This window comes from Fusarium oxysporum, chromosome XI (genome assembly GCF_013085055.1).
Source record: "Fusarium oxysporum Fo47 chromosome XI, complete sequence".
Lineage (NCBI taxonomy): Eukaryota > Fungi > Ascomycota > Sordariomycetes > Hypocreales > Nectriaceae > Fusarium > Fusarium oxysporum.
This window is the reverse complement of record NC_072850.1, coordinates 1174553-1198453: the sequence shown is the minus strand read 5'-3', so window position 1 is coordinate 1198453 and position 23901 is coordinate 1174553. Positions and strand designations below refer to the sequence as shown.

The window sequence follows — 23901 nt, the reverse complement described above, 5'->3', positions numbered from 1 at the left end:
GCCCCTTTGGGAAAGGCGAATGGGAGCTTCCGTGCTTGGGATGTGGTATCACATACATCACCTACCTTTTTTGAAGCTATCGTCCGCATGGCATCATTCGCAGAAGTTCTTTGAGATAGAGGGTCTGCTGATCGGACTATAGTATCAAGATATCTCGTCTTGGCTAACTATAAATTCGAGGTCATGACCGCTCTGTGAAACCCATCACCCCGCACCTCAAATCATCCTTCTTCACTGACAAGATGCGGTCCTCTCTTCTGCTCGCTCTTCTCCCTCTGGCTATTGCCACGGCTGTTCCCAGCTCCAAGAAGGTTGACTACACCGGCTTCAAGAGCCTGCGTGTCACTCTTCCCAAGGGCGCCAAGAATGCTGTAGCCGAGATCAACAAGCTCTCGGCTACCATCCTCAACCCTGGAGCCAAGGAGGAGCTCGACATTGTTGTTTCTCCTGACAACATCGATGCCGTCACCAAGATTGCTTCCGACACCACTGTCCTCGTTGAGGATGTCGGTGCTGCTCTTGCTGAGGAGGAGACCTCAGAGATCTACGCTGGTGAGTATTCCAAGTAACGCATGAAACGCCAAGGAGCTAACATATGTGCAGTCCCCAGTGAATCTTGGTTCACCGCCTATCACAGCTACGCTGATCACCTCCAGTTCCTGAAGGACCTGCAGTCTAGCTTCCCTAGCCAGTCCGAGATTGTGACTCTTGGCAACTCTTTCCAGGGTCGTGCTCTCACTGGTATTCACATCTGGGGTAGCGGTGGCAAGGGTTCCAAGCCCGCCATTGTCTTCCACGGCACTGTCCACGCTCGCGAGTGGATTGCTACCATGGTATGTCTACCTCAACGGTAATATGATGGGAATTATAACTAATGGCTGAGTAGACTGCCGAGTACATGGCCTACCAGCTCTTGACCAAGTACAGCAGCGACTCCGCTGTTAAGGCTATTGTCGACAAGTTCGACTTCTACATCACCCCTGTTGTCAACCCTGATGGTAAGCCTCATCCATCCGGCATTCCTCTAAGTCGTCTAACCCAGAATCACAGGTTTCGTCTACACCCAGACTACCAACCGTCTCTGGCGCAAGAACCGACAGACTGTCTCTGGAAACTCCTGTGTTGGCCGTGACATCAACCGTAACTGGCCTTACAAGTGGGAGCTCACTGGTGGTGCCTCCACTAATCCTTGTGACGAGACCTACAAGGGACAAGCCGCTGGTGACAGTCCTGAGCTCAAGGCTATCAAGGGCCAGATCGACTCTCTCGCTGCTGGCAAGGGCATTACTTTCTACGTTGACTTCCACTCTTACGGACAGTACATTCTCTGGCGTAAGTTCCTTCTTTCTCGCCCCCGATATCTCCGGCACTAACAATACTTCTAGCTTATGGCTACGACTGCAGCTTCGTCGCCCCTGAGGAGGCCGCTCTCAAGACCGTTGGCACCCGCATCAGCAACGCCATCCGCACCAGCTCTGGACAGTCTTATACCGCTGGAAACTCTTGCCGCGCTCTGTATGCCACCACTGGTGACAGTCTCGACTACGTCCAGGGTGTTGCTAAGGCCAAGTACTCTTACACCATTGAGCTCCGTGACCGCGGCACCTATGGCTTCAGCTTGCCCGCCAACCAGATCCAGCCTACTGTCCGCGAGACTTGGGCTGGCATCGTTGCTGGTCTTACTGGTCTGTAAATGATAGAGTGGTATTGATATCGTGTCACATATTTATCACGATGGATGATTATGAAGGGAAAGGGCAGATTGTTACCTGAAAAGGTTTAAGAAGATTTGTTGGCTTTATCTAAAGTACATATTACTCAAAATACATACATGATTCTCAACCCATGGTCTCATAAACATCTGTACTGCTCAAAAGTTGGTGAGCACCGGTGGCTTACTCGATAACCCAATTCCAACATCTCCCTGTTTATTTCTTGGTGGGGCTTCCATCGATGTTCACAGCCTGGCCTTCAATGTCTGCGAACTTCTCTCCGAGTGCTGCCTGTTGCTCCGCGATCTCGTCTGCGGGGATCCTGTCGGGTGTGGTGTTGACGAGCATGATCATGGGCAGAAGCGAAGCACCTAACAGGCCAAAGGTCACACAGCTGTACTAAGTTAGTACTCTTGAAATTTATCTGTGAAAACTCAAGAACTTACAACCCAACAAGAGGATCGCTCTTCGTCTGAGTGTTCATGCCATATGCGATAGCCTGGCCAATGGCCTCAAGACAGCGGAACGCAGCTCCATTTCGAACATTCTCTGAAAGAAGTATCAGTTCTGTTATTTGTTACATCGCTCATGGTGTATATCTCACCTTGTGCATCGGTCGCGAAGGATGACAGAAGCCAGTACATGTACGACTGGGAAAGTGGTCCTGTTGTCTGCACAAAGAAGTACGGCAAGAAGGAAGTGGCGAAGAGGCTGTCGTCCCAATCGATAGCTCCTGGGTCATTGCGATCGAATCGAGCTTGCATGATGATGGACCAGATATACACTCCGACGTTGAGGACGACAACAGTATAGAGGCCGATCTGGGCGCGGCGACGTTGTGCCAATTTCTTAGCATCGAGAATGAAGCCGAGGCCAAAGCAGCCAACACTGAACTCATGTCAGCACTGCCAGATTCACTCTCATAGGGAACTTACATGCAGAAGAATGGCGAGATGAGCGACGAAAGGGCACGGGCGCGGACGGTGAAGTGGATGCCGAGATAAGTTGACCAGGAGCCGCTACATAAGTGTAAGTTACTGGTTCTCTTGTCATCTTGAGGCAATCTCACCTGTAGAAGAAAGACCAGACCGCCCAGATCGACGACAGAATGATGAGCCGCGAGGTCATGGTCTTTGCGATGCGCTTAACCTCAAGCTTGGTGGAGAGTGTCTCGGTAGTAACGATCTTAGTACCATCGGATCGAATGACATGCTCAAAGGGCGTGATCATAAATGCGAATGGCAGACTGTACAAATCCGTTAGTCATGTTCTGGAACTTAAATCCTGTAGTGCTACTTACGCTAGACACTCAATAATGAGGAAAGCAATGTAAGTATCGGGAGTAACTCCGCCACTGACACCCTTCTCGTGGTTCTTCGACAAGCTTACCATAACAAGTCAGTAGGTTTCGTGACCAACATGGAGAACACTTACTTGATGGCACCGCCAACAAGTTGGCCTAGGTTTCGGGATACGATCCAAAGTGCCAAGTATTTACCACGGGCTCCAGAAGGGGCGAGGGTCATGATGGCACCAGCTTCAGCGACGTACCAACAGCCTGTACCGATACCGCCGATGGCGCCACTAAGAATGAGATACTATATATATGGTCAGCCGTTTGTCTTGAATAAAGTGTGGATTCTGTACCCATTGGTTACCGAACTTGCTGTTGCAGTAATATGCGGAACCTTGAATTGGGAAGGACATAGAGCCAATCACCAAAGCCCACTTGACTCCGATCTTGTTCACGATAGGGCCTCCCATGAAGCAGGCTAGCCATTTGTGTCAGTTTCGTTCCGATAACACCTGGTGGGTACATACTGAAGGCAAGGGCAGCATATCGAAGGGCAGTTGAGATGTTGGAGACCTGAGGAGTTGCAAGACCACCGCCACCGAGGCCTAAAAGAAGTCAGTAACAGTACGTTGAAGCCTCGACCGCAATGACTGACCAGCAATGGCATCCGACATGGCTGGACCACAGAAAGCCTGAATGCTCAGGAGAATCATCTGAGTCAAACTGTGATGCCATATGTATTTCCACCTGGGAACATCTCTTGTATTGTTCATATCAGCAGCTCGCACCGAAGGCTGAGGTGATCGAGCCCTGTCAGAGGGAGAAACTGCAGTCTTGTTGTCGGCCATTGTTGATGACTTGAATCGCTGGATGGATGGAAGAAAGTCAGTCTTCATGGCGACGAGTGACTGACTTATATATGCCGATCTCAGGACTAACAACCCCCCTCCTGCCGCCATCGCAGCTTCCCCACGGGGTAGGTCATTTTCCTCCGCTTGAGAATGTGACCGTGAAGGTCCAAGCGAAGACAATCAAGGTTTGAATCTTGAGCCAATCGGTGCTTGGCCGAGGCTTGTTTATCCGAACTTCGACGCGGGGTTGATCCGCTTTTTATCATGTCTTTATCTCTTATCGAATAAGTCCCCAACTCCCAGATATTGCGATAATAGGAGGGAAGGTCCAAGCGATGCTGCCGGCGATAACATCATGATGGAATATGACACTACACACGACCTGGAAGATAGCTCGCATTAGGTTTTGGCTGGCCTCTTTTCGGTTACAGGACCCGAGTCACTAAGACGGACCTAATCTTCCTTGAATTGCCACTTACAGCACTCGGTACCAATCTCAACCAAGCTAAGCTTGATGCCTCTAAGATAAAACGGACGCATGGGCACGAGTTTCCGCTTGGACTTTCCATAACATTATAGTTAACAGAAAAACGTGTTATTAATGTTACAGTTCATCTCACAACGTTATTAATGCTGCATCCACCACAACATCCAGATTTTATAATTGTTGAGTAGGTTTGAGTTAAGCTTACCCTGAAGACTGGTTACAGTGGGTCCAGCTGCCCCTCATCGCAAACAAAGCTGGCTAACTCGGTCATGGCCATGCACCATTAGCGACTTAACAGTTTGGCACGGGTTGCGCATATGCTGATGTTATCGTTATAACATATCGCTCAACCACCTCCGATTACTTGCACCACACGCATTGTGCTCTGAATTTTGCTCACCCTAGCAACAGAACGCAAAAAGTCAAGTCGAACAGCCAAACGTGATTGGCAAAGCATTTCATTATCAAAAGTGCAAAAATGAATCCCCGAAACCTGGATCGAACAAGTGACCTTTCGGTGTCAGATTAACAATTACAGCCGAACGCTCTTCCAGCTGAGCTATTCGGGGATGATCTCCGAATCCGGAGGAATAGCTATTGGTGCGGAGAGAGTCGCAAACTTTAATACAAGTACCCAGTCTCACCGTTCTTCTCATTGTTGCCCCACCTGTCGAACATCATTTAGACAGGGTTGATGCGATCAATCAACGCGTACAGAATCGTGGTCTCAACCCTGCATCCTTCTCCCATTCTTGTTGCGCGCCTGAAGCCCGGTCGGAGACAATTTTCTATCTCAGATGACTCGACGCCAGCCATATTATGCTGATCGATGATTTCATACGCCAAGCGACAGAGGGTTGTCGATTCGCCAGCCGCGACTGGGGGTAGTTGATCATCCTTATCGTAATGCTGAGCCGTAGAAAACAAATCAGACGCGGGGACATTGGCTGGCGGTATCTCAAAAAATGGCGCGACAGCATTTTTATCCAAATCCTGTTGTCTGGAACGCTGATCGATGGTTGTAAGGATGTGACGATAGCACGTCGGTCCATCGCAGCCACTATTAGATACTGCAAGCTCGGCGGCACTTTCGCCTTGTCTAGACGAGACGATCATGGGGGGATACGAAGCAAGAAGAGACTCGAGTTCATCAATGCGCGCATGCGCTGCTCGTAGCTCTTGCTGTGTTGCGTTCAACTGATCCTCAAGAGACTCAATCCGGGCTTTGACACGGGCACGATGACGACGTTGATTATCGCGCACCCGAGTGGAGTTGGGGTTGAGCGTCCATTTTGTTACGCCTGGAGTGTTACTCTTGGATGTCATGATGCTGACTTAGGGAATAAATATCGAAGCCGTAAATGGCGATTCTTAACAGTAGCAGAGTTGGCAGATGATTGTGGTGACATATCATTTCATTTCTCTTTGTGGTTAAAAACTGTGACATGTCCAAGAATTTCCTCTTTTGGCACGATTATTGCCTCCCCTGATATCTCTGATTGGTTCAATCCTGCTGAATCATCAAACTTCCTGTGCACGCTAAAATTTCAGCAGGAACCTGGGAGTGTGTTGGCCAACTTTAAAAGTGCAGGCTTGACCCTCTCATACTGAAGTTTCACTTCCTCAGTATCTCGACTCCCCTTTCAAAAACCAAAAGACCGGCTGTCATGAATAATCAAGATATTTATACCCGAGTTGGCGAGCGATACGGCAGTGCAGCGAAAGGTTCTAATGTAACATATAGCACCAATGTCGCGAAAGCCTTTGGCTATTCGAATGAGGACCTCGACTCCATCCCCAAAGATGCTAACTTGGGACTAAGCTGCGGCACGCCTTTGGCGATCGCTTCACTGAAGGAAGTAGGTCCCGTTTCCACCGTGTTGCAAAACACAGAGCTGACAGTTTTAGGGCGAGATCGTTATCGACCTGGGAAGCGGTGCTGGACTCGATGTATTCCTCTCCGCCAACAAAATCGGCCTGACTGGTAAGGCCATTGGTGTTGATATGAACAAGGTAAGTAGTGATTAAACTTCCATCACTTCTGACATGCCGTAGAACATGCTCGCCAAAGCCAGGAAGCTCAAGGCAGATCGATCGATGGAAAACGTTGAATTTATTGAGTCTCGCATCACCGACATAGCCTTGGAAGACAGCATCGCCGATTGCATCATCTCCAACTGTGTCGTCAATCTGGTGCCTCATGATGAGAAACAAAAAGCCTTTGACGAAATGTATCGTCTGCTCAAGCCGGGAGGCCGAGTCGCCATATCCGATATCTTGGCGAGGAAGCCACTTTCCGATGATATTAGAAACAGCATGGCCCTTTACGTCGGATGCATCGCTGGAGCAAGCCAAGTTGCGGAGTATCAAGAGTACCTGAAACACGCAGGCTTCAATGGTGGGTAGTCTATGATAATAAAGAGCATCAGCTGACCGGAACGACTGTAGATATTCTTATCACTGATACGAGAAGTGACCTGAATGTATACATTGATAATTCAGCTGGGGGCTGTTGCACTGCTGTAGGAAATATGGCAGCTGATCTCAAGGGGCAAGATCTCAATGAATGGGTCGGTATGTAAGATCTGACCAATTGAATATGATGCAACGCTGACATTGGAGTCGGAGGATCATTCAAGATATATGCTATGAAGTAGAAATCCTGATCAGGAGGCAGAACTTCAGACCCCACAAAATAACCATAAAGTCCACAAGACGTCTGGCGGGTTGAAATTATCACTATTGAAAGTCATCTTCATCATTGAGTTGCTGGTGGAATCCATCCCATCTCCTCTGAAAGTCTCAAAATCCAAGATTTATGCTCTTCATCAAGTTGCATGTGAATCTTTCTCATCATACAATCCGCCCAGCCTTTCAACCACCACTGTGTCTCTGCTCTTTTAACCATAAGACAGAAGTGAGCCAGCACCACCCAAGCCTCTTGATTGCGTGCTTTGACAAGAGGCAAGAACCCATCGATAGCTCCGTACAGCCAAAAGAACAAATCAGTACTCTCCCAGCTCGGAGTGTAACATGCTGCAGATCGCAAACTGCCAATCCTCTCGATCAAAACATTCAACTTCTCGCCCTCTGGAACGCTGTTTCTTATCCTCTCTTCTAGTTGGCATAATACCTCGTCCCTTCGGTCGTAGGAGGGATGAAATACATTGTGTAACGCCCATCTTTGACGGCTGAATGAGAACAATGCTGTCAGGCAGCTTTCAGAACACTCTTGTTCGAAGGTCGTTCGGAGTTCAGCTGTTCCTTGTATTAGATAGATCCAATCTTCAAAATCGCCCTCGCCTGCTGGTATTCCATCTTGCTGTGACCGTTTTGGCGTAGCCATTGCTGCTCATCGTCAGTATACAAAGTTGAGCCGAATGAGGATACGGGAGGTATCACCGATGACGATAGTCAGAGAAGAAAATATGAACAGGCCATCGGCATTCTGAGGATTCAACTCTTTCAACAGTCTCATTGCTTGCTGCGAAGATTCCTGATGAAGCGTCAGGGCCGTTGCAAGATGTTCGTGCCGCTGATCAGGCCTGTGATAAGCAAGGTGCAATGCTGCCAGCGCAAGTATCTCGCCCATCAAGTAGCTATTATGTATCGCCAACCGCGGAACTGTTATCCTCCAAAAGTCTTGCAATGCCGGAAATATTGACAGAGTTGAATACGTTGATGTCGTGTATGTGTGAAATAACTCAAGATCCCTGAGATTAATACCACCAGTGCTGCTTATCGTTGACTTGGGAGAGCCTGATCTCATTACATATGTCTTCTTTGGCGGTGGTGGTAAATATTTGCATTCTTCTTGCAATCTACTGCAATTGAAGCACGCAGGTCGCTGCTCATCGCACTGCTGCCATGTCAGAATATGGTGTGTCGGTTGCCAAGTCAAATACTGACTTTGACCTTTCTCTTCTTGCATTGTTGGCAGCCTTTGCGTGACTTGGTATGCGAGACTCTCGTCGGTCTCCTTGAAATTTGGGAGGTGTCAATCGGAGAAGCCCCCTCAGTATGCACAGAGGATGCAGGGCTGTTGAGAAATCCCGCCTCAGTGTTTTCCATCGTCGAACGAGAGGCAGTGAATTTCCTCGGCGCTAAATTCCTGAGCTCTTGTTGCATGACGGCGTGTGGCTATATAATGGAGTGGACTTCAAGGGGTTGTTATCAAGATCGAATCAAGGGACCCGACGGATCATCTCATAACCCCATATTTCGATCATGCTAAGTGGCAGCAAAAGTTCTCAAGTGGCTTGCGAGACATTTAGGGGGCCGGGCTATCTTTAGGAGAGCGAAGTTAAACGAGGTTAAACGAGCATGACACAGACCGCGTCAAAACATAACATCGAAGTTCCGCCGACCGCACTAATGATTCAGGATCAATCGACCGTTTGACCATGCGTTGGTCGAGGAATTCTTCGTTTACTCTTTTAGGGCGCTTTTAAGTCTAATAATAATAAAACCTAGTAAGGCAGACTCGCTCGTTGTCTAGTGGGTGATCAGTGAATGGAGACCCTTAATTTGTCCCCCGGCTGGCCCGCATGGCAGTGCTCTTCTCTCCCTTAAATTCTCTGACAGTTATAGTGTCAAGCTCAGTATAAAGACTTTCATTTTCCTAGACCATAACTTCAATTCAGACCATCATTCATTAGCTTTACTTTACTAGTTCCTTTTCATTCTTATCACTTTCCCTTTCCTTCAACGCCGTTCTTTTACGTACTTCAACAACTTCAATCATTACTTCCCTATTTTTGTAACCGGAAATCCAGTCTTTGAAAATGAACATGTTCACACGTTCTGACGATGGAGCGGAGGAGTTCAGACTCTATCATTATGACCCGACGGTGGTCGGTGCTGTTATTTTCACCATCCTCTTTCTAGCCACGACTCTCCTCCACTCATGGCAACTTATTCGAGGACGATCTTGGTTCGTCATTCCACTGACCCTTGGTGGCTTTTGTAAGTTTATCCGTCACCTCAATGCGCCACCACTAAATCTGACATCTCCCCTTTTGCAGTCCAGGTTGTTGGATACGCTGCGCGAGCAAAGTCTGGTAATGAGAGTCCCAATTGGACTCTCGGCCCTTACATCATGCAAAGCATTCTCCTTCTCGTCGCACCTGCGCTTTATGCTGCAACGATTTATATGGAGCTTGGCAGAATTGTTCTGATGATAGACGGCGAAGGTCGTGTTTTGATCTCCAAGAAGTGGATGACCAAGGTCTTTGTTACTGGAGATGTCTTATCATTTATCCTGCAAGCAGGAGGTAAGTCATTCGTATCGGTTCAGCCATCCAAGTTGCTAATTAATTGATCAAGGTGGTGGTTATCAGGCATCCGGTACCATCGAGGCTCTCAGAGGTGGAGCAAAAGTTATTATCGGCGGTCTCTTCGTGCAACTCCTCTTCTTCGGCGTTTTCATTGTCATTGCGATCGCCTTTCACCGTGCGATCAGCGCCAACCCGACTGCCCGCTCCTCGAGCGGTCTCCCTTGGCAGAAGCACATGCTTGCTCTGTACATTGGAAGTTTCCTTATCATGGTGCGATCTATCTTCAGGGCCGCCGAGTATCTGCAGGGCTTCAACGGTTACCTGCTCCGACACGAGGCCTACCTGTATATCTTTGATGCCTGTCTCATGCTTTTTGTCATGGTCTTGTTCAACTGGTTCCATCCATCAGAAATCACTGAGATCTTGAATGAAAGGGGCGCTGGTAAAAGCTACAGCATGCATGCATTTACCGAGGTTGCCTAAGCTTCACAGCATAGTCGATATTTATATCTGGGGTAGGACATCTTTGCGGAGGAGAAACCCTATTGAGAGGGAAGCAAAATGGAGTTGTAATAGATCACGAAGGACAACGAGACAAATTTGGACGGTAAAGCTAGTTTTATATATCATCAGGTCATTACTTAGGGGAATATTCAGACTAGAAGCTCAATATTTCTACATGTTTTCTGTTCCCAAACCAACCACCTCAAGTGGCCATGACATCCAGCGTTCCCAATAAGAACCAAGCAAGTCATTGACCACCCCTACAATATCGTATCCCCACCCTTCCATGAACCAAGAATCATTGAGTGAGTGCAGCAAGGCACCGTAATAAGCATATAGGATGAGCGCTGGCGGTTGTCTCTGATGCAACAGAGCAAAGTACCGCTCTGATGCGAAAGGCACGAAGAGGAAAGCCCCCTGCCAGGCCCTATTAAATACCGAACTCCCAGGAGTTTCAGCTTCCATGGTTGAGAACTGTGCCATGAACATCCTGATCCTCCTAAGAACGTGTAGGATTTCTTCATAAGTTGATGCATCTGGATTATGCTCCCAAATTTCCCTCATGCGACAGAAGCGCTTGTCGTCAATATCCTCTACCAAGTCGGGATCCATATCGTCCCAATTGCCAATATCCAGGGCCTCTCTCAACTGACCCGCCGCTAGGACTTCGAAATAAGGCATCAGTACAGTCTGGACACCTCGAAGCATGGGAACCCATCCTGCCCCCAAGATGCGATCTTTACGACCGCCCCAGCTAGACTCGTCCCAGAACCCCTCTCCCAATCGACCTGACGCCGCAAATACGTACAGAAGGTTGAGCGACGACCAGACGAATAACCCATCGGCCACCTCCTCATTCGACTGCGAAATGGCTTCGTTGAAGCCCTGTAGACCTTGGCTGTGGTAATGCGCTGCTTCTGCCGTATATCTCAGCCTCTGCTGGGGCTCAAGGTACGCGATGTGGAGTGCAGTCAGGCCTAGGAGAGCTTGCATCACGAACGGATGTTCAAATGCGATCTTGGGGAATATGACCTGGCAGATAACCGATAAAGCCGAGTTCTTGTAAACATCAAGACTAGTAGAGACTGTCCAATGGTGAAGCAGAGCCATATCCTCCATTCCATAAGTGACGGTTGGTCTGTCGTGTTGCTGTATCCCAAGAACTGACTGATATGCACTTGAGACCAGACCTGGAATAGGCGCAATCCTCTGAATCTGAATCTGCTTCGGCGGCTGTGACGAAGTTGACTCGGGAGACGTTTCGTCGCCATGCTGTGTAGACGGTGATGGGAATACTATCCCTTGAAATGAAGGGTATTCACATTCAACTCCACGACGCCGACAAGCACGACATTCAGGCCTCTCCTCGGTGCACTGTGGCATCAATCAGTTCCAAGATTGGCATGGGTACCGCCACATTCAAGCCACGCACCTTGACGCGCCGTCTTCTGCAATCGAGACAGCCTGTTCTTGCTTTCTTGTGTGGCCTTCGGGGCTTCGATCCACCTCTCACTGTGACGACGTCATGAACCTCGGCGTCCATGACGGCCAATAACAGAACAGCGAGGCAAGGCTGGCAGCTGAACGAGATTGTCAAGTTAGACTTAAGATTTCGGATATCGTTTGTGTAGGTAAACGAAGGAAAAAAAAGAAAAATCTGTTGCCGACGGATGGAACGAAGGTACTGTACGATTACTGTAGAGAGCCAGGATTGGAGATCAATGCGCTGAACGAGATCTAAACGAGGTCTAAACGAGGCATAAACGAGGACAAGGACTTGAACGAGCTACCTGGCTCTTGAAATCTCTGCTGATTGGAGATGACGGTGGAACCGCTCCACTGACTTGGCCAAGAATAGTTACAACCGGGAAGCACCGAACGCATTAAATCCACTTCTTCTCTGCCATGGCATCCCCGAGGCCGAAGCGCAAGGAATGAATCGCATAAATTAAGTTTCAAAGGAGATCTGACTCCTTTGACGCGAATCATGTTTTGTGGGAAGAAAACTCAGCCGTAATACGAAAAAGAAAAAGAAACCCCCCTCCCATTCTCAGGAGCAAAATATGATGCGACATTGGTGAAATACCCCAGGATGCGGATATGATATACAACAAAGAAATAATTAACAGTTATTTCCTTTCATCCTTGTATCTTCGGAGATTCATGTTAGATCCGCTGAATCTAGGCTCAACCCTGCCAAAAGTGACCAGGGATAAACCCGCTCCTCGTTTATTCTCCGACCTCGTTAAGCTTCGTTCCCGTTACGCGCCTCCCTACTCATGCATTCCGTGCAAGCCCACTGCGGCTCGGCATAGCCTAGTGTCCCCAGCTTGTGTTATGTATATAGTTTTAAAGAGTGCCCTTTCCTAGCATGATTCCCCATTCACTGGGTCTTTAATCTCTAAACCGTTTACTTTCCTTTCTCTTCATCATGGCAGACACCGAAACCGCAGGCTTTGACTTCAAGCTTTATCGCTACGATCCTTCTCTGCCAGCAGCAGTCGTCAGCACCGTTGTCTTTGCGGTTCTTTCGGTGCTACACACTTGGCGATTGATTCGAGTTCGCGCTTATTATTTTACACCTTTTGTCATTGGCGGCTTTTGTAGGTCTACCAATTCTCCAGATTACGCTGTCGACATCACTAACGTTTGTTTCTTCAGTCGAGACTATTGGATATGCTGGAAGAATATGGAGTCACTTTGACAAGCTCTCAGTTGGTGGCTTCGTGCTACAAGCCATTCCTATTCTCGTCGCTCCCGCACTCTTCGCCGCCTCGATTTACATGATCCTCGGACGCTTGATTCGAACAGTCGGAGCTGCCCATCTATCTCTTGTGCCCGTCAAGTGGGTGACACGCATTTTCGTCACTGGCGACGTTATCGCCTTCAGTCTACAAGCCGGCGGCGGAGGTATCCAGTCAGCTGGTACCTTGGACCTCTACAACCTGGGCGAAAAGATCATCATCGCCGGTCTCTTCGTCCAAATCGTCGTCTTCGGCTTTTTCGTCATCACCTCAATCCTCTTCCATACTCGACTACTCAAATCTCCGACACCTGAGTCACTACGAGGCGATGTACCCTGGGCGAGATACCTTTACGTTCTTTATGCCACGAGTTTCCTAATTCTTGTCCGAAGTATCTTCAGGGTGGTGGAGTACCTTCAAGGAAACAAGGGATACCTGATCTCTCATGAGGTCTACTTATATGTCTTTGATGCCATTCTGATGGCCCTGGTTATGCTTATTTTCATGATTTGGTATGTCAAGCATTTGCAGAAGGAGCGCAAGCCGGCAGATATCGAGGACAGGGAGTTGTCGTCGTATGAGAGTCCCGAGGAATACCGACACAGGAAGTGAGGACAAAACCATGCGACGGATAGACTGGTTTCGTTTTTTTAGCGTCTGAATTATGTTATCCCATTACATAGAGCGAATATCATTAATTGGTACACTCAGAACACTGGTGCTCTCTATCCGTGACTGAATGGCGAACAAGCGGCGGCAGTGCATTGTTAGATCTCAGATACCTAGCTCCTGGGAATGCCGTGGTAGAGAAGCATAATGCCTGGCTGACGCTAACATAGGAGAGGTCTTATCTGATAATATATCACGATCAATTTCGTCCATCAGTGTTATATGTGAAAGTTCAATTGACGCAACCCCAGCTGCAGAAGATGTCGATCTTGCTGCAACCCCTCTTTCGACCCTGGGATTGCCATTGAGCTTACCCGCGGGCCATCGGCTATCGGAGACAACCAAAATTATGATACACCATTTTCAACCAAGTGTTGGAGCCGTCAATTTGTGAGCTCAATTCGCCGAAATTGTTCAACGCCCACGTGCTCCCCAAAGCAATTAAAATTCCGATGAAACGTCCAACGATAAACGTGATGGACATTTTCTGCAGGTAACGATTCCTGAAAAGGCGACGGCCACACAAACATTGGCATCCTCGGCGCGTGATTAATCTCTCGTCTGTCATTGGACGTGATCATATCTTGGTACAGTCTCAATGCAGCTAGAGGCATGGATTAGCAGGTTTTTCGGAAGGTTACCTGTAAATTAACACTGACCATGCTCTATTCGTCCAGGATCATCGGGTCTCTGAGATAAAGCCCACGCGACTTCTTTTTCTCATGATCATCTTGCGCTTTTTTATTCTTCTTCTTCTTAATTTTTCAGTCATTCGGTGAAAATCTCAATCATGTCTTCTGTGAAAAAGAGCCAGGATGGTTTGGAGGAGCAGAATGGCCCTAACTATGGGACTGTCGATGTCAAGGTTGGCAGTCAACAGGATCTTCTTGACTTGCAAGATCTCGACCCTGCTTTCAATCAGAAAATGCGACTCGTCAACGATGTGAGAAAGACATCTCCAAGTTTCGTAACCAGGAAGGAACTGACTCGAGCCAGGCCATTGACGAAATTGGTTGGACCCCGTATCACCTAAAGTTATTCTTCTTAAACGGCTTTGGGTATGACCTCTTGGAGAAGCACGACCTGCTTTCGATTACCCTTCAGATTACAACACCCGCTGACTGCCGACTGGTTCTTTCGTGAAGTTACGCTGTTGATTCAATGATCACTCTCTTCCAATCCATCATTGCCACACAAGCCTTCCGTGAATTTGGTGAAAAGGGCTACGCCAACGGCATGACAATTGCAGCTTATGTCGGAATGTTGACAGGCGCTCTTTTCTGGGGTTTTGGTGCCGACATTATTGGGCGAAAGTATGCCTTCAACATTACGCTCTTTCTCTGCTCAGTCAGCTGCATCATTGCTGGCGGAATGCCCAACTGGCCATCCCTTGGGTTTTTCGTCGCGTTGCTTAGCTTTGGTGCTGGCGGAAACCTCGTCATGGATACAGCTGTTTTTCTGGAGTACCTCCCGAGTAACAAACAATGGCTTTTAACTCTCATGGCATGTTGGTGGGGCTTCGGCCAGGCGATTGCTGGTTTCATCGCTTGGGGATTCATGGTTCCCGAACGTTGGAACTGCGTTGATGTTGAGACTTGTACACGAGGTAATAACATGGGCTGGCGATATGTCATGTTCACAGGCGGCGCCCTAGTCTTCTTTCTATCGCTTCTTCGAGTCACCGTTATCAGGCTGCGCGAAACACCCAAGTACCTGCTGGGTGTTGGCAAAGAGGAAGAAGTGATCGAGACATTCCAATACCTGGCGACCAAGTACAATCGTACTTGCTCTCTTACCTTGCAGGATCTTGCTGCCTGCGGAACTATCACTTCAGCTCACAGCAAGAACCGATTCTCGATAAGCGAGACAATGATCCATATTCGAGGTCTCTTCAGCACCAAGAAGATGACTATCTCAACCGCCAGCATCTTTCTGTCTTGGACACTGATCGGTCTTGCCTACCCTCTTTTCTACGTCTTCCTTCCGTGAGTTGTCATCTTTCTTCATGCACTTGAAACATGAGACCCCTCCCCGCTTCGTGCTTCTAACAGTATTAACATTATCATAGCTCGTATCTGGCAAGCAGAGGCGCAGTCTTCAACCGCTCAAAGTTCGAAATCTGGCGCAACTATGCTCTGACAAACATCAGCGGTATCCCAGGTCCCGTCGTCGCTGGCTTCATGTGCAACACCAAGCTCGGCCGTAAGTACACCATGGTCATCGGCGCTTTGATCAGCATGGCCTTCTTCTTCGCCTATACTTCTGTGAAGACATCTGTGCAGGACATCACTTTCACTTGCCTGATCGCCTTCTGCATCAACATCTACTACGGCACTCTTTATGCCTACACTCCTGAGGTTTTGCCAAGTGCTCATCGTGCCACTGGAAGTGCTATTGCTGTCGCGTGCAATCGAGTGATGGGAATTGTATCAGCTGTTGTCGCGAGTGAAGCTAACACCGACACGCCTGCCCCGCTGTATGTCTGTGCTGCGTTGTTCCTTGCGATGGCAGCCGTCTCGGCTTCGTTCCCATTTGAACCGTATGGGCACCGAAGCTCATAGAGGATTGCCTCCCTCGTGCTGCAAGCTCCTGATGCTATGACAAGCAATGGAGCAGCCTGCTTCAAGCTTCACCATGAAACAAAAGGAACTAGATGCTATGCAGGTAAATGATCTCTCAGTCCCCGAGGAGCATGTGACTGACGTCTACAAAGAACAGGCCGTGAAGTGCAGGCCAAAGAATGCTATAACTTTGCAATAGAGGTCACCACACCCTCGTTCGCTGACCAGCAGAAAATATCTTGAGAAACAGAGTTTAGCAATGAATTGATATGAGCAAAGGCCGTTTGGTATTCGTGACAACTTTAAACATAAGAAACAGCAATTAACCAATGGCAAAGTCTGGCTTTATGGGTGACAGTAAATGCTTCAAGTTACTCCTTTATAGAAGCAAAACAGTATCGTTTGCAACCCATTGCCGAATAAGATTGAAGAACCTTCTGGTCTCACATAGTTATCTTATGCATGTCATGGTTAGTATCACAAATGAATGATAACATAGACACCCCAACATCCCGTCTTAAGACTAGATTTTCATAAGAAAACGTTGACGCTTCCTCTGGTGAGTAAGTGGTCCATTCATCCAATATTTGTGAATCACAGCTGTGCTTTTTAGCATCCGAGCCACCTGCAGATTTCCTGTGCCCTCAAAGCGTACTCTCTTTCATCTCTTCTCTCCATGGCACAGACCTTAGCGCATTGGCATCGCATCCTTCTCTCCTTGACCATTCTCTATCCCATCGATCTCCCTCTTCCAACCTTTGCCACTCACTTTCAATCCCGGTATACGGTATGTTCCCAAGCTAATTTATTCTTTCATGGTTTCTTAGCTAACAGAACTCCAGCCCCAGAATCGACTCACGAAGGCCAAGACTTCAACCCAAACATCAAAGTCTACAATTCCTAACAGAGCCAATCCCGCCAAGAAAACCACCATGTCTTCAGCTATGTCGGAGAAGTCAACCTCGCGATCGAAGCGCAACTCTCCGAAGCGAAGCCTCGCATCTGGCTCAGTAACAAGCGACGCAAAGCGCCGCAAGAGCGAACACGTCAAGAAGTTCACCGAAATGAAACTCGAGGACATCGAACAGATCTTTCAGAACTCCCGAAACGCTCTCAACAAAGCAGAGGAACTGTACCAGGACGCCGAAAAACGCGCGTACCGAGAAGCTGGAAACCTACATGGATGCGACAAAAGCCATGACAGGTGCGCATCAGACACTGTCGAGTGCCATGATCCGGAAAGCCAATGCGACCAAGGATGTCGCGCGACTCGAAATGATCAAGGATGCTCGGGAAGCGATTGAGAAACGGGACAACCTGCAGATTCAAGTCTAGAAGCAGAAGAAGGAGCTCTTTGCGAATGAAACCAAGCTCTTGATGTGGGATAACGTCGCCAACATGGCGGTAGAGAATTTGAAGGAGGATGATCTGGAGCACTTGTTCCAGTTTCAAGGGTAGAGATTGCGAGTAAGACGTGGTATCAGGTGCTTTGCCATCGATTACCTCAGCTACTAAGTCTATTTTTATTGTCCTTGGTACACTGCAGCTACAAGACGGATTATTATTGCACAGCCTTCGATCTTTGCTGGGGAAGTTTGTTACAATACATTGCTTAAAGGCTACCTAGCATTTTGATACAAGTCATGCTCTCATAGCAGGCTGAATAAACAGAAGCAATCATTGTGAAGTTCGCCCCCTTTCTATGTGTCATGCTACAAAGGGGCATTTTGTTGGATAGGTTGGTAAAACATGAGAAGTTCTTTCAAGTAGTGCTTCTTGTCTCAGAACATGACCGAAACAGACGCATGAGTATTTAATGGACAGCATACAGTCCGTTTCCAAATGGCTGCAGGGCCTTAAAACTCTACCTATCCCATGCTTTGTGACCTGGTCTAATTCTGTGAATACCATATGCTGTACGTTCCCTGCACACTTGCCACTTGACTTTCGGGTCAGCCCAGATCACATCAAACACAGGCCAAAGAGGAGAGGCTCCTTTCTCCTCATCTTCAATCGCAGCTTCAAGGCGGCCGCCGTCGACGAGGGTCCCCCTTGTGCAACAAATGGTCTTGTCGGCTGTTACGTTGCGATTCCATAGTGGATACTCTGTCCTGCTTCGGTTCTCTGACGCGCGACCCCTGTCTTGAGCCAAGCCGGCCTGGACCTTTATCATTAAGATGCCAAGGTTGGCCGAAGGATTCCAACTGCATATGCAAATTTCGCTCATGCTTCCGTTCGAATAACGGCTCGAGTTCGCAGAGTTTCTTTTCTCCAAGTCGCGATGCTCCTCCGTTATTGGGACTAGCTGGTGAGTGATCCATGTATTTTCAGTGACTGAGTTATGTAAGAAGTCAGACTGATACCGAAAGGTTGCTGTAAGGCAGGTTACGTTGCAAGAGGCAGAAACCTATAAATACCTCGACAGAGCCTCCAAACTCCAGCGAAACATCATTCTTATTTCAATAGCCTCCCATCTTTCCATCTCTTCCTGATCACCAATATGCAAATATCTGCCCTCATCACCCTTTTCTCCCTTGCCATTGGCACAAACGCCTGGGCCCAAGCCGGAAACGGAGAATGGATCGCCAATAATAAGATCTATGATGTTACCAACTCTGGATTTGCCAGTAGGTTTTTGACTCATTCTCTAACATGAAGCCCCTTCTTACCGATACACCCAACAGAGGCTACTATGGAAGCTTGCACATACAGAAACACAGAGACCCGCGTTCCTATCGGCCAACCCTGCAAGTACTGGTTGGATGGTAACGGAAGAATTGGGTCTGGAGGTAAGTCTCTATATCAGGTAAAGCATGAGGACTTCGAGTCTAACATGTAAATCAGTTTGCCGGGAGGATCAGTATATGTACTACTGCGCCTAAGTCATGTTTGATGAACAGCTTCACTGGATTTGGAGAATTGGCTTCTTGACGTAATCGGTTCGAGGCTCCGTAATGTAGTGATATCTAAATTGATACTGAAGATACGAGAGTATTCCTTGCTCTCTAATCCACTTGATGACATAAATCTAACATCGTGACAACTGTTTACGGTAACATTTCTTCCAAGTTATCGTAAGTTGATTATTATTCACAGTCCTACAATTCTCGCTAAGAGACATACCATTTTTATCACACATATCGCTACTAGATGCAGTAAGAAGATGCCATGAGGACTATTTGCCCATATACGTACAGCTACCTCCTTTGGTCTATGAGACCAGAGACAATTCAAACAACGGGTGAGCATTTCCGAAACCAGCACGCCCGATGCCACTACTAGCCAAAGCCCGCAAGCATATCCATGAAGCTCTTGAGGTGGATCTTTAAATTCTGTTCGAAAAGTGCATTGTAAGTGGATAACACGGAATCCCGATCTTATGCCAAGCCCGGATAAAGAGTGAGTAACGCCACCCCGGCCGGGCCGTTCCTTGGCCTGCATGTCAACCCCTGACTTGACAACAACGGACGAGAGAAGTAAATAATTACCAGACCAATCCGAAGGGCTCTGGACCGAGAGAATTCGATGATGATATCTTATCCGTGGACCATACTACGTTGCGGGATATTTTGTTCATCGACCTAGTGGGACATCCATACGTTTACCCACTAATGACCGATGGCTACATAGAAGATTGTCATTAGTCCATAGTCTGGGGTCTCGGAATTGCTACCGCCTACATAGCAATCCGGAAGCGTATATCCTTTTGAGTTATTGGTCTCGGTATCTTGAAAGGACGTCTTGAATCTTGCTTGTTCAGATCATCAAAGTCCTCCTTGCTAAATGGCAAGTGAATTCTCAGGTGCTCGAGATAACTGACCGCAATCGATTCTATCTTACACCAAGTAGACATAACTAGAGGAGCATAATCAATAACGATGTAGCTTTTATCAATAGCTATCAACCGCAAGACTTAGTACTGCAATCTGGGTTGCCTCGTTGCCAACTCTGTTTCTTTTTTAATCTGCTTCTTCTTTGGGAACAATATGGCTGAGTAACGACTCGGTGACGACTCCCGACACGAGGTGGTTGAATAGCAACAAAAGATATCAATTGCGCCCTATGATGGAGTATACAACGCATCGTGGGTCATTAAAATTGAGTGACAGCGATAGCTCAAGTTATTCAGCCGTCTTCTTCGAGCTTACGTCCAGTGTACAACGGTTGCCTTAATAAATTCGCAAAAGTTTTCACATCCTTGCCTCCTAGCTTGAGAAACAAAAACCTGTAACAAAAGCTTTCCTAAATAGTAGGCTTTTCTTTGCACACTAAGGTTATTTCTTTGTCGTTTGTCCGTTACCTTAGGTACTTGCGATCATCTGATGTTGCACCAATTGACCGGGCGTAGGGTATTTACAGGGTACAGGTCCACTGGGCTGTGCCTTGTGGACTCTTCGGCTAGGCAGTCAGCCCTGTAAGTTGCATCCAACACTATGGAGATGTCGGTCGAAAACTTGTTGGAAAATTGCCTATCCATCTGGACGACTTTTTGGTCGGATACAAGTAATATTAAAGATAAAACAAGTCAATTGGCTTGTAGTCCGCCTTATATCAGTTTCAATCCAGTTTCTCAACATTGTTTTTGTTTCCAAACGGTGGCGGAGTGATCCTTTGGACTCAGCCTCGAGGCTCATCACTCCACTCAGCGGATAAAACGGAACGAATCCTCCAAACGAAGAATTCATAAACACGTCCAACACAACTCATTCCCTGTCATAGTAGATATCACAAAACAACGTCATTCAGCAGAGCATTCGCATCAACTTCGCAAACCAGAAATCATCCAGAACCATGGCTTTCTTCGTCTTATTCGTCGAGTTCTGTATTTTCTCCATGGGCCTCACCAGCCTCGCTGGTGGAGTACTCGCCCTCTGTAACCCACGAAGCCAATACCAACTCAAAGGCATTCCAGACATGAGATCCTCAGATGATCCCGCCAGCTTCGCGCCGATATACATGCTGGCAGCTAGGGATATATCTTTCGGCATTTTTATCCTCGCACTCCAGTTCCAGTACAACCATATTGCGATCGCTACCGTCATGGCTGTCATGAGCTTCATGAAATTTGGCGATCTTCTAACTGTTCTTGCGGTTGGAGAAACAAAGAGACCACTTCCAGTTACTCTCCATCTTGGTACAGGAATTGGATATCTGGGCTGGGTGGTATACCTTTGCAAAAACTAATTCTGGGATTTTGAGGGAGGATATGTGCTGAGTCTCTGTTCTCGGGTTACACTCATTTACTTATACGGAAGGTTAAACGACTCGTCGACATTCCGATTCGGCATCCCAACATCAAAAGATCGTAGAAAGGGGAAGGTTTGAGATAAACTGCTGCCGTTAGATGAAGCCGTTAGCCATTTGAACTCTGCGCCGGCTAGACGCTTCGTCAGCGGCACTTCGATGCGACATGGTGGATAAAAGCCAACTCAGCATACCGAATCTGGGGTTGAAAGTGAACCAGAAGCTCGGAACCAGGCGGGATGATGGGTTAGGGGCACAAATAGGCTTTGGACGGTGGTGCTTTTAGGTGGCATTGCTTGATCGTAATTAAACCTTGTTCGATTACCAACATACGTCAACACTAAGTGCCGAGGGCGACACGGTCAATGATTATTTGGGTGAATACAACTGCAAAATATGCTGAGATGATTCATAATAATTGAGCAAAAAATATACCACCGCTGAAATGACTTAAGTAAACAATTTTTCTTTTTTTTTTCTTACATGATTACCTGCGTAGAAGCCAGCGTACTTTGACTGTCATCTTCTCTGAGACCTAGTGCCGAACTAGCAACAACAATCGAGTGCTGACAAGCATAGCCAGTCCAACTGCCGACGACATGGGCCCCCAAACTTGCGGGCAAAATTAACACCAAATCGAGCATCTTCAAATGAGGAATCTTTGCACGGAACCTTCGGCACCCTAAGCAAGAAAGCTTATTCAGATACGCCATGGCTTATGCTGTGTGACACCGTTATTCTCACCCGTTGATAAAAACCCGAGCTGTCCTACCATCATCTCACTCATCACTCACGCTCCACTCTCGTTCTCTTCAGTCTCTCTTTTTCACAATGAAGTTCTACACCTCTGCCATCGCTTTGGCCTCATGTGCCACCGCCATTGTCGTCCCTGCTGGCTCTGCGCCCAAGTATGACGTTGATGTTGCGATCATCGGCGGTGGATCCTCTGGTATTCATGCTGCTGTCAACCTCAAGGATGGTGGTTTGAAGGTTGCTGTTATTGAGAAGGACAAGCAGATTGGTGGTCATGCTCAGACATACATCAACCCTGTGACCAAGCGACCTACCAACATCGGTGTTGCGCTCTTTGAGAACACCAAGACTGTGCAGAAGTACATCGGTCGTCTTGGCGTTGCTCTCGCAAAGAACAATCCCTTCTCTGCTACCACCAGCACAAACAAGCAGTATGACTTCACTCTGGGCATCCCTATTCCTGCTCAGTCGCAGGCTCAGGCCGCTGCTACTAAGGAGGCCATGGCCGCTGCTATGCAAGCCTATGCTCAGAACGTCCTCCCCAAGTATCCCTGGATCGACCAAGGTTATTTGATCCCCAACCCTGTTCCCCAGGAGCTTCTTCTACCTTTCGGAGAATTCGCTGCGAAGAACAACTTCAGCGCCATCCTACCTCTCATCAGCCAGCTGAACTGGTACCCCGGCAATATCACCGCCATCCCCACCATCTACGGTATCAAGAAGTTCGGCCCTGGTCTTCTTCAGAGTGTTTCTAGCGAGTTCCTCGTTGCTGCCTCAGGCGACACCCGAAGCATCTACGAAGCTGCTGCCAAGGTGCTCGGTGACAGCATCTACCTCAACTCCGAGGTTGTCAGTGTTCGACGAAACGCTGCCGGTAAGGGCGTTGTTGTCGTCTTCAAGCGGAATGGCAAGACCATCACCCTCCGGGCCCGCAAGCTCGTCGTTGCCATTCCTCAGACACGCGCCAACACCAAGATGTTCGATCTTTGCGAAAAGGAGAGGAAGCTCATCACCAAATTCTCTGCTTTCGGCTACGTCGCCGGTGTTGCTCACATTCCCGGTCTTGAGAACGGTCTTCAGAACGTCGGTGCTCTCACCCCCGCCAACATTCCCCTCGTCCCTGGTAACAACGGCTACTTCCAAACTGGTTCACCCGACGACTTTCTCATCGGCACTGCCTTCGACAACACCGACTACACCCTCGAGGACGCCAAGGCTCTGGTGCGCAAGGAACTCACCACTCTGGCTCGTGTTGGCGGTGCCCCCGCTGATGCTGCTGAGAAGTGTACTTTCCCTATGCTTGAGGACCATGCTCCTTACTACCTCCACGTCACCGGCCACGACATTGCCAAGGGCTTTTACCGCGATCTCATTGCGCTTGAGGGATATCGCAACACTTACTGGACCGGTGCTGTGTTTGCTGGACACAACAGCGGTTTGATCTGGAACTGGAACGACGGTACAGTTCTACCCGCCATCAAGAAGGCTCTTGAGCTTGAGACTTCACTGTAAAGTGGACCATATGAGATTATGTATTACTTTCGCTATAAATCTTTTCTTTTTTAAACTTTCATAGAAATACGACGGATTTAATGCAAGGCGCTGCAAATGATGCCCCAATCGATATCTTGCGAAAGTGACACTTTCAGTGAGGCTTTTGACATAACGTAGTCAAGCCAATACATGCCAAGTTGCCAATCAGTAGATACGATACACTGCATTCTTGTCTCACCTCAGTTGGTTTGCTTCAGCTTTCGTGCCTTTTCGCAATGTTTGTCTGCAGGCTGGGTACCATTGTTTGGCGAC

The 23901-nt window shown here is 48.0% G+C and overlaps 12 protein-coding genes and 1 non-coding gene across 13 annotated transcripts; 8 read left to right on the top strand and 5 right to left on the bottom strand.

The window, feature by feature from the left end:
• Positions 1–242: 242 nt before the first annotated feature.
• On the top strand, positions 243–1693 carry FOBCDRAFT_286287 (uncharacterized protein; the record flags this gene model as incomplete). The annotated part of the gene is made up of 5 exons (XM_031192466.2): positions 243–552; positions 604–833; positions 887–998; positions 1051–1332; positions 1386–1693. The coding sequence occupies 5 exons, from the start codon at positions 243–245 to the stop codon at positions 1691–1693; spliced, it is 1242 nt and encodes a 413-aa protein (XP_031031312.2).
• A 235-nt stretch (positions 1694–1928) lies between these two features.
• FOBCDRAFT_148812 (major facilitator superfamily domain-containing protein) lies at positions 1929–3854 on the bottom strand (the record flags this gene model as incomplete). The annotated part of the gene is made up of 10 exons (XM_031192465.3): positions 1929–2106; positions 2159–2261; positions 2317–2600; positions 2648–2731; positions 2782–2958; positions 3013–3096; positions 3147–3310; positions 3360–3484; positions 3534–3611; positions 3662–3854. The coding sequence occupies 10 exons, from the start codon at positions 3852–3854 to the stop codon at positions 1929–1931; spliced, it is 1470 nt and encodes a 489-aa protein (XP_031031311.3).
• A 973-nt stretch (positions 3855–4827) lies between these two features.
• FOBCDRAFT_t249 lies at positions 4828–4913 on the bottom strand. Its single transcript has one exon. It is a non-coding gene; the product is annotated as a tRNA-Tyr (tRNA).
• Positions 4891–5752, bottom strand: FOBCDRAFT_233515 (uncharacterized protein). Its single transcript, XM_031192464.3, has one exon. It carries the CDS (start codon positions 5668–5670, stop codon positions 5026–5028), a length of 645 nt encoding a protein of 214 aa, XP_031031310.2. The 5' UTR covers positions 5671–5752; the 3' UTR covers positions 4891–5025.
• Positions 5753–5951: 199 nt separating this feature from the next.
• Positions 5952–7001, top strand: FOBCDRAFT_286283 (S-adenosyl-L-methionine-dependent methyltransferase; the record flags this gene model as incomplete). The annotated part of the gene is made up of 5 exons (XM_054707515.2): positions 5952–6203; positions 6253–6357; positions 6400–6742; positions 6793–6918; positions 6967–7001. The coding sequence occupies exons 1-5, from the start codon at positions 6012–6014 to the stop codon at positions 6999–7001; spliced, it is 801 nt and encodes a 266-aa protein (XP_054563490.1). The 5' UTR covers positions 5952–6011.
• Positions 7002–7102: 101 nt separating this feature from the next.
• FOBCDRAFT_208347 (uncharacterized protein) lies at positions 7103–7690 on the bottom strand (the record flags this gene model as incomplete). Its single annotated transcript, XM_031192460.3, has 1 exon — positions 7103–7690. One exon carries the CDS (start codon positions 7688–7690, stop codon positions 7103–7105), a length of 588 nt encoding a protein of 195 aa, XP_031031306.3.
• A 1274-nt stretch (positions 7691–8964) lies between these two features.
• On the top strand, positions 8965–10212 carry FOBCDRAFT_265391 (RTA1 like protein-domain-containing protein). Its single transcript, XM_059611352.1, has 3 exons — positions 8965–9309; positions 9369–9617; positions 9670–10212. The coding sequence occupies exons 1-3, from the start codon at positions 9129–9131 to the stop codon at positions 10101–10103; spliced, it is 864 nt and encodes a 287-aa protein (XP_059468058.1). The 5' UTR covers positions 8965–9128; the 3' UTR covers positions 10104–10212.
• FOBCDRAFT_233505 (uncharacterized protein) lies at positions 10213–11801 on the bottom strand. Its single transcript, XM_054707514.2, has 2 exons — positions 11557–11801; positions 10213–11498 (listed from the first exon to the last, which is right to left on the bottom strand). Exons 1-2 carry the CDS (start codon positions 11665–11667, stop codon positions 10296–10298), a joined length of 1314 nt encoding a protein of 437 aa, XP_054563489.1. The 5' UTR covers positions 11668–11801; the 3' UTR covers positions 10213–10295.
• Positions 11802–12452: 651 nt separating this feature from the next.
• Positions 12453–13581, top strand: FOBCDRAFT_233502 (RTA1 like protein-domain-containing protein). The gene is made up of 2 exons (XM_031192457.3): positions 12453–12727; positions 12786–13581. The coding sequence occupies exons 1-2, from the start codon at positions 12556–12558 to the stop codon at positions 13478–13480; spliced, it is 867 nt and encodes a 288-aa protein (XP_031031303.3). The 5' UTR covers positions 12453–12555; the 3' UTR covers positions 13481–13581.
• Positions 13582–14327: 746 nt separating this feature from the next.
• On the top strand, positions 14328–17556 carry FOBCDRAFT_245113 (major facilitator superfamily domain-containing protein; the record flags this gene model as incomplete). Its single annotated transcript, XM_059610658.1, has 10 exons — positions 14328–14402; positions 14501–14595; positions 14683–15522; positions 15606–16013; positions 16437–16493; positions 16523–16568; positions 16598–16657; positions 16784–16885; positions 16926–17318; positions 17434–17556. 10 exons carry the CDS (start codon positions 14328–14330, stop codon positions 17554–17556), a joined length of 2199 nt encoding a protein of 732 aa, XP_059468057.1.
• Positions 17557–18598: 1042 nt separating this feature from the next.
• Positions 18599–18980, top strand: FOBCDRAFT_281293 (uncharacterized protein; the record flags this gene model as incomplete). Its single annotated transcript, XM_031192449.2, has 3 exons — positions 18599–18725; positions 18783–18887; positions 18943–18980. 3 exons carry the CDS (start codon positions 18599–18601, stop codon positions 18978–18980), a joined length of 270 nt encoding a protein of 89 aa, XP_031031295.2.
• Positions 18981–20795: 1815 nt separating this feature from the next.
• Positions 20796–21756, top strand: FOBCDRAFT_11214 (uncharacterized protein). The gene has a single exon (XM_031192448.3). It carries the CDS (start codon positions 20890–20892, stop codon positions 21280–21282), a length of 393 nt encoding a protein of 130 aa, XP_031031294.2. The 5' UTR covers positions 20796–20889; the 3' UTR covers positions 21283–21756.
• Positions 21757–22215: 459 nt separating this feature from the next.
• On the top strand, positions 22216–23693 carry FOBCDRAFT_233498 (uncharacterized protein). Its single transcript, XM_031192447.3, has one exon. The coding sequence runs from the start codon at positions 22597–22599 to the stop codon at positions 23605–23607; it is 1011 nt and encodes a 336-aa protein (XP_031031293.3). The 5' UTR covers positions 22216–22596; the 3' UTR covers positions 23608–23693.
• The last annotated feature ends 208 nt before the right edge of the window (positions 23694–23901 follow it).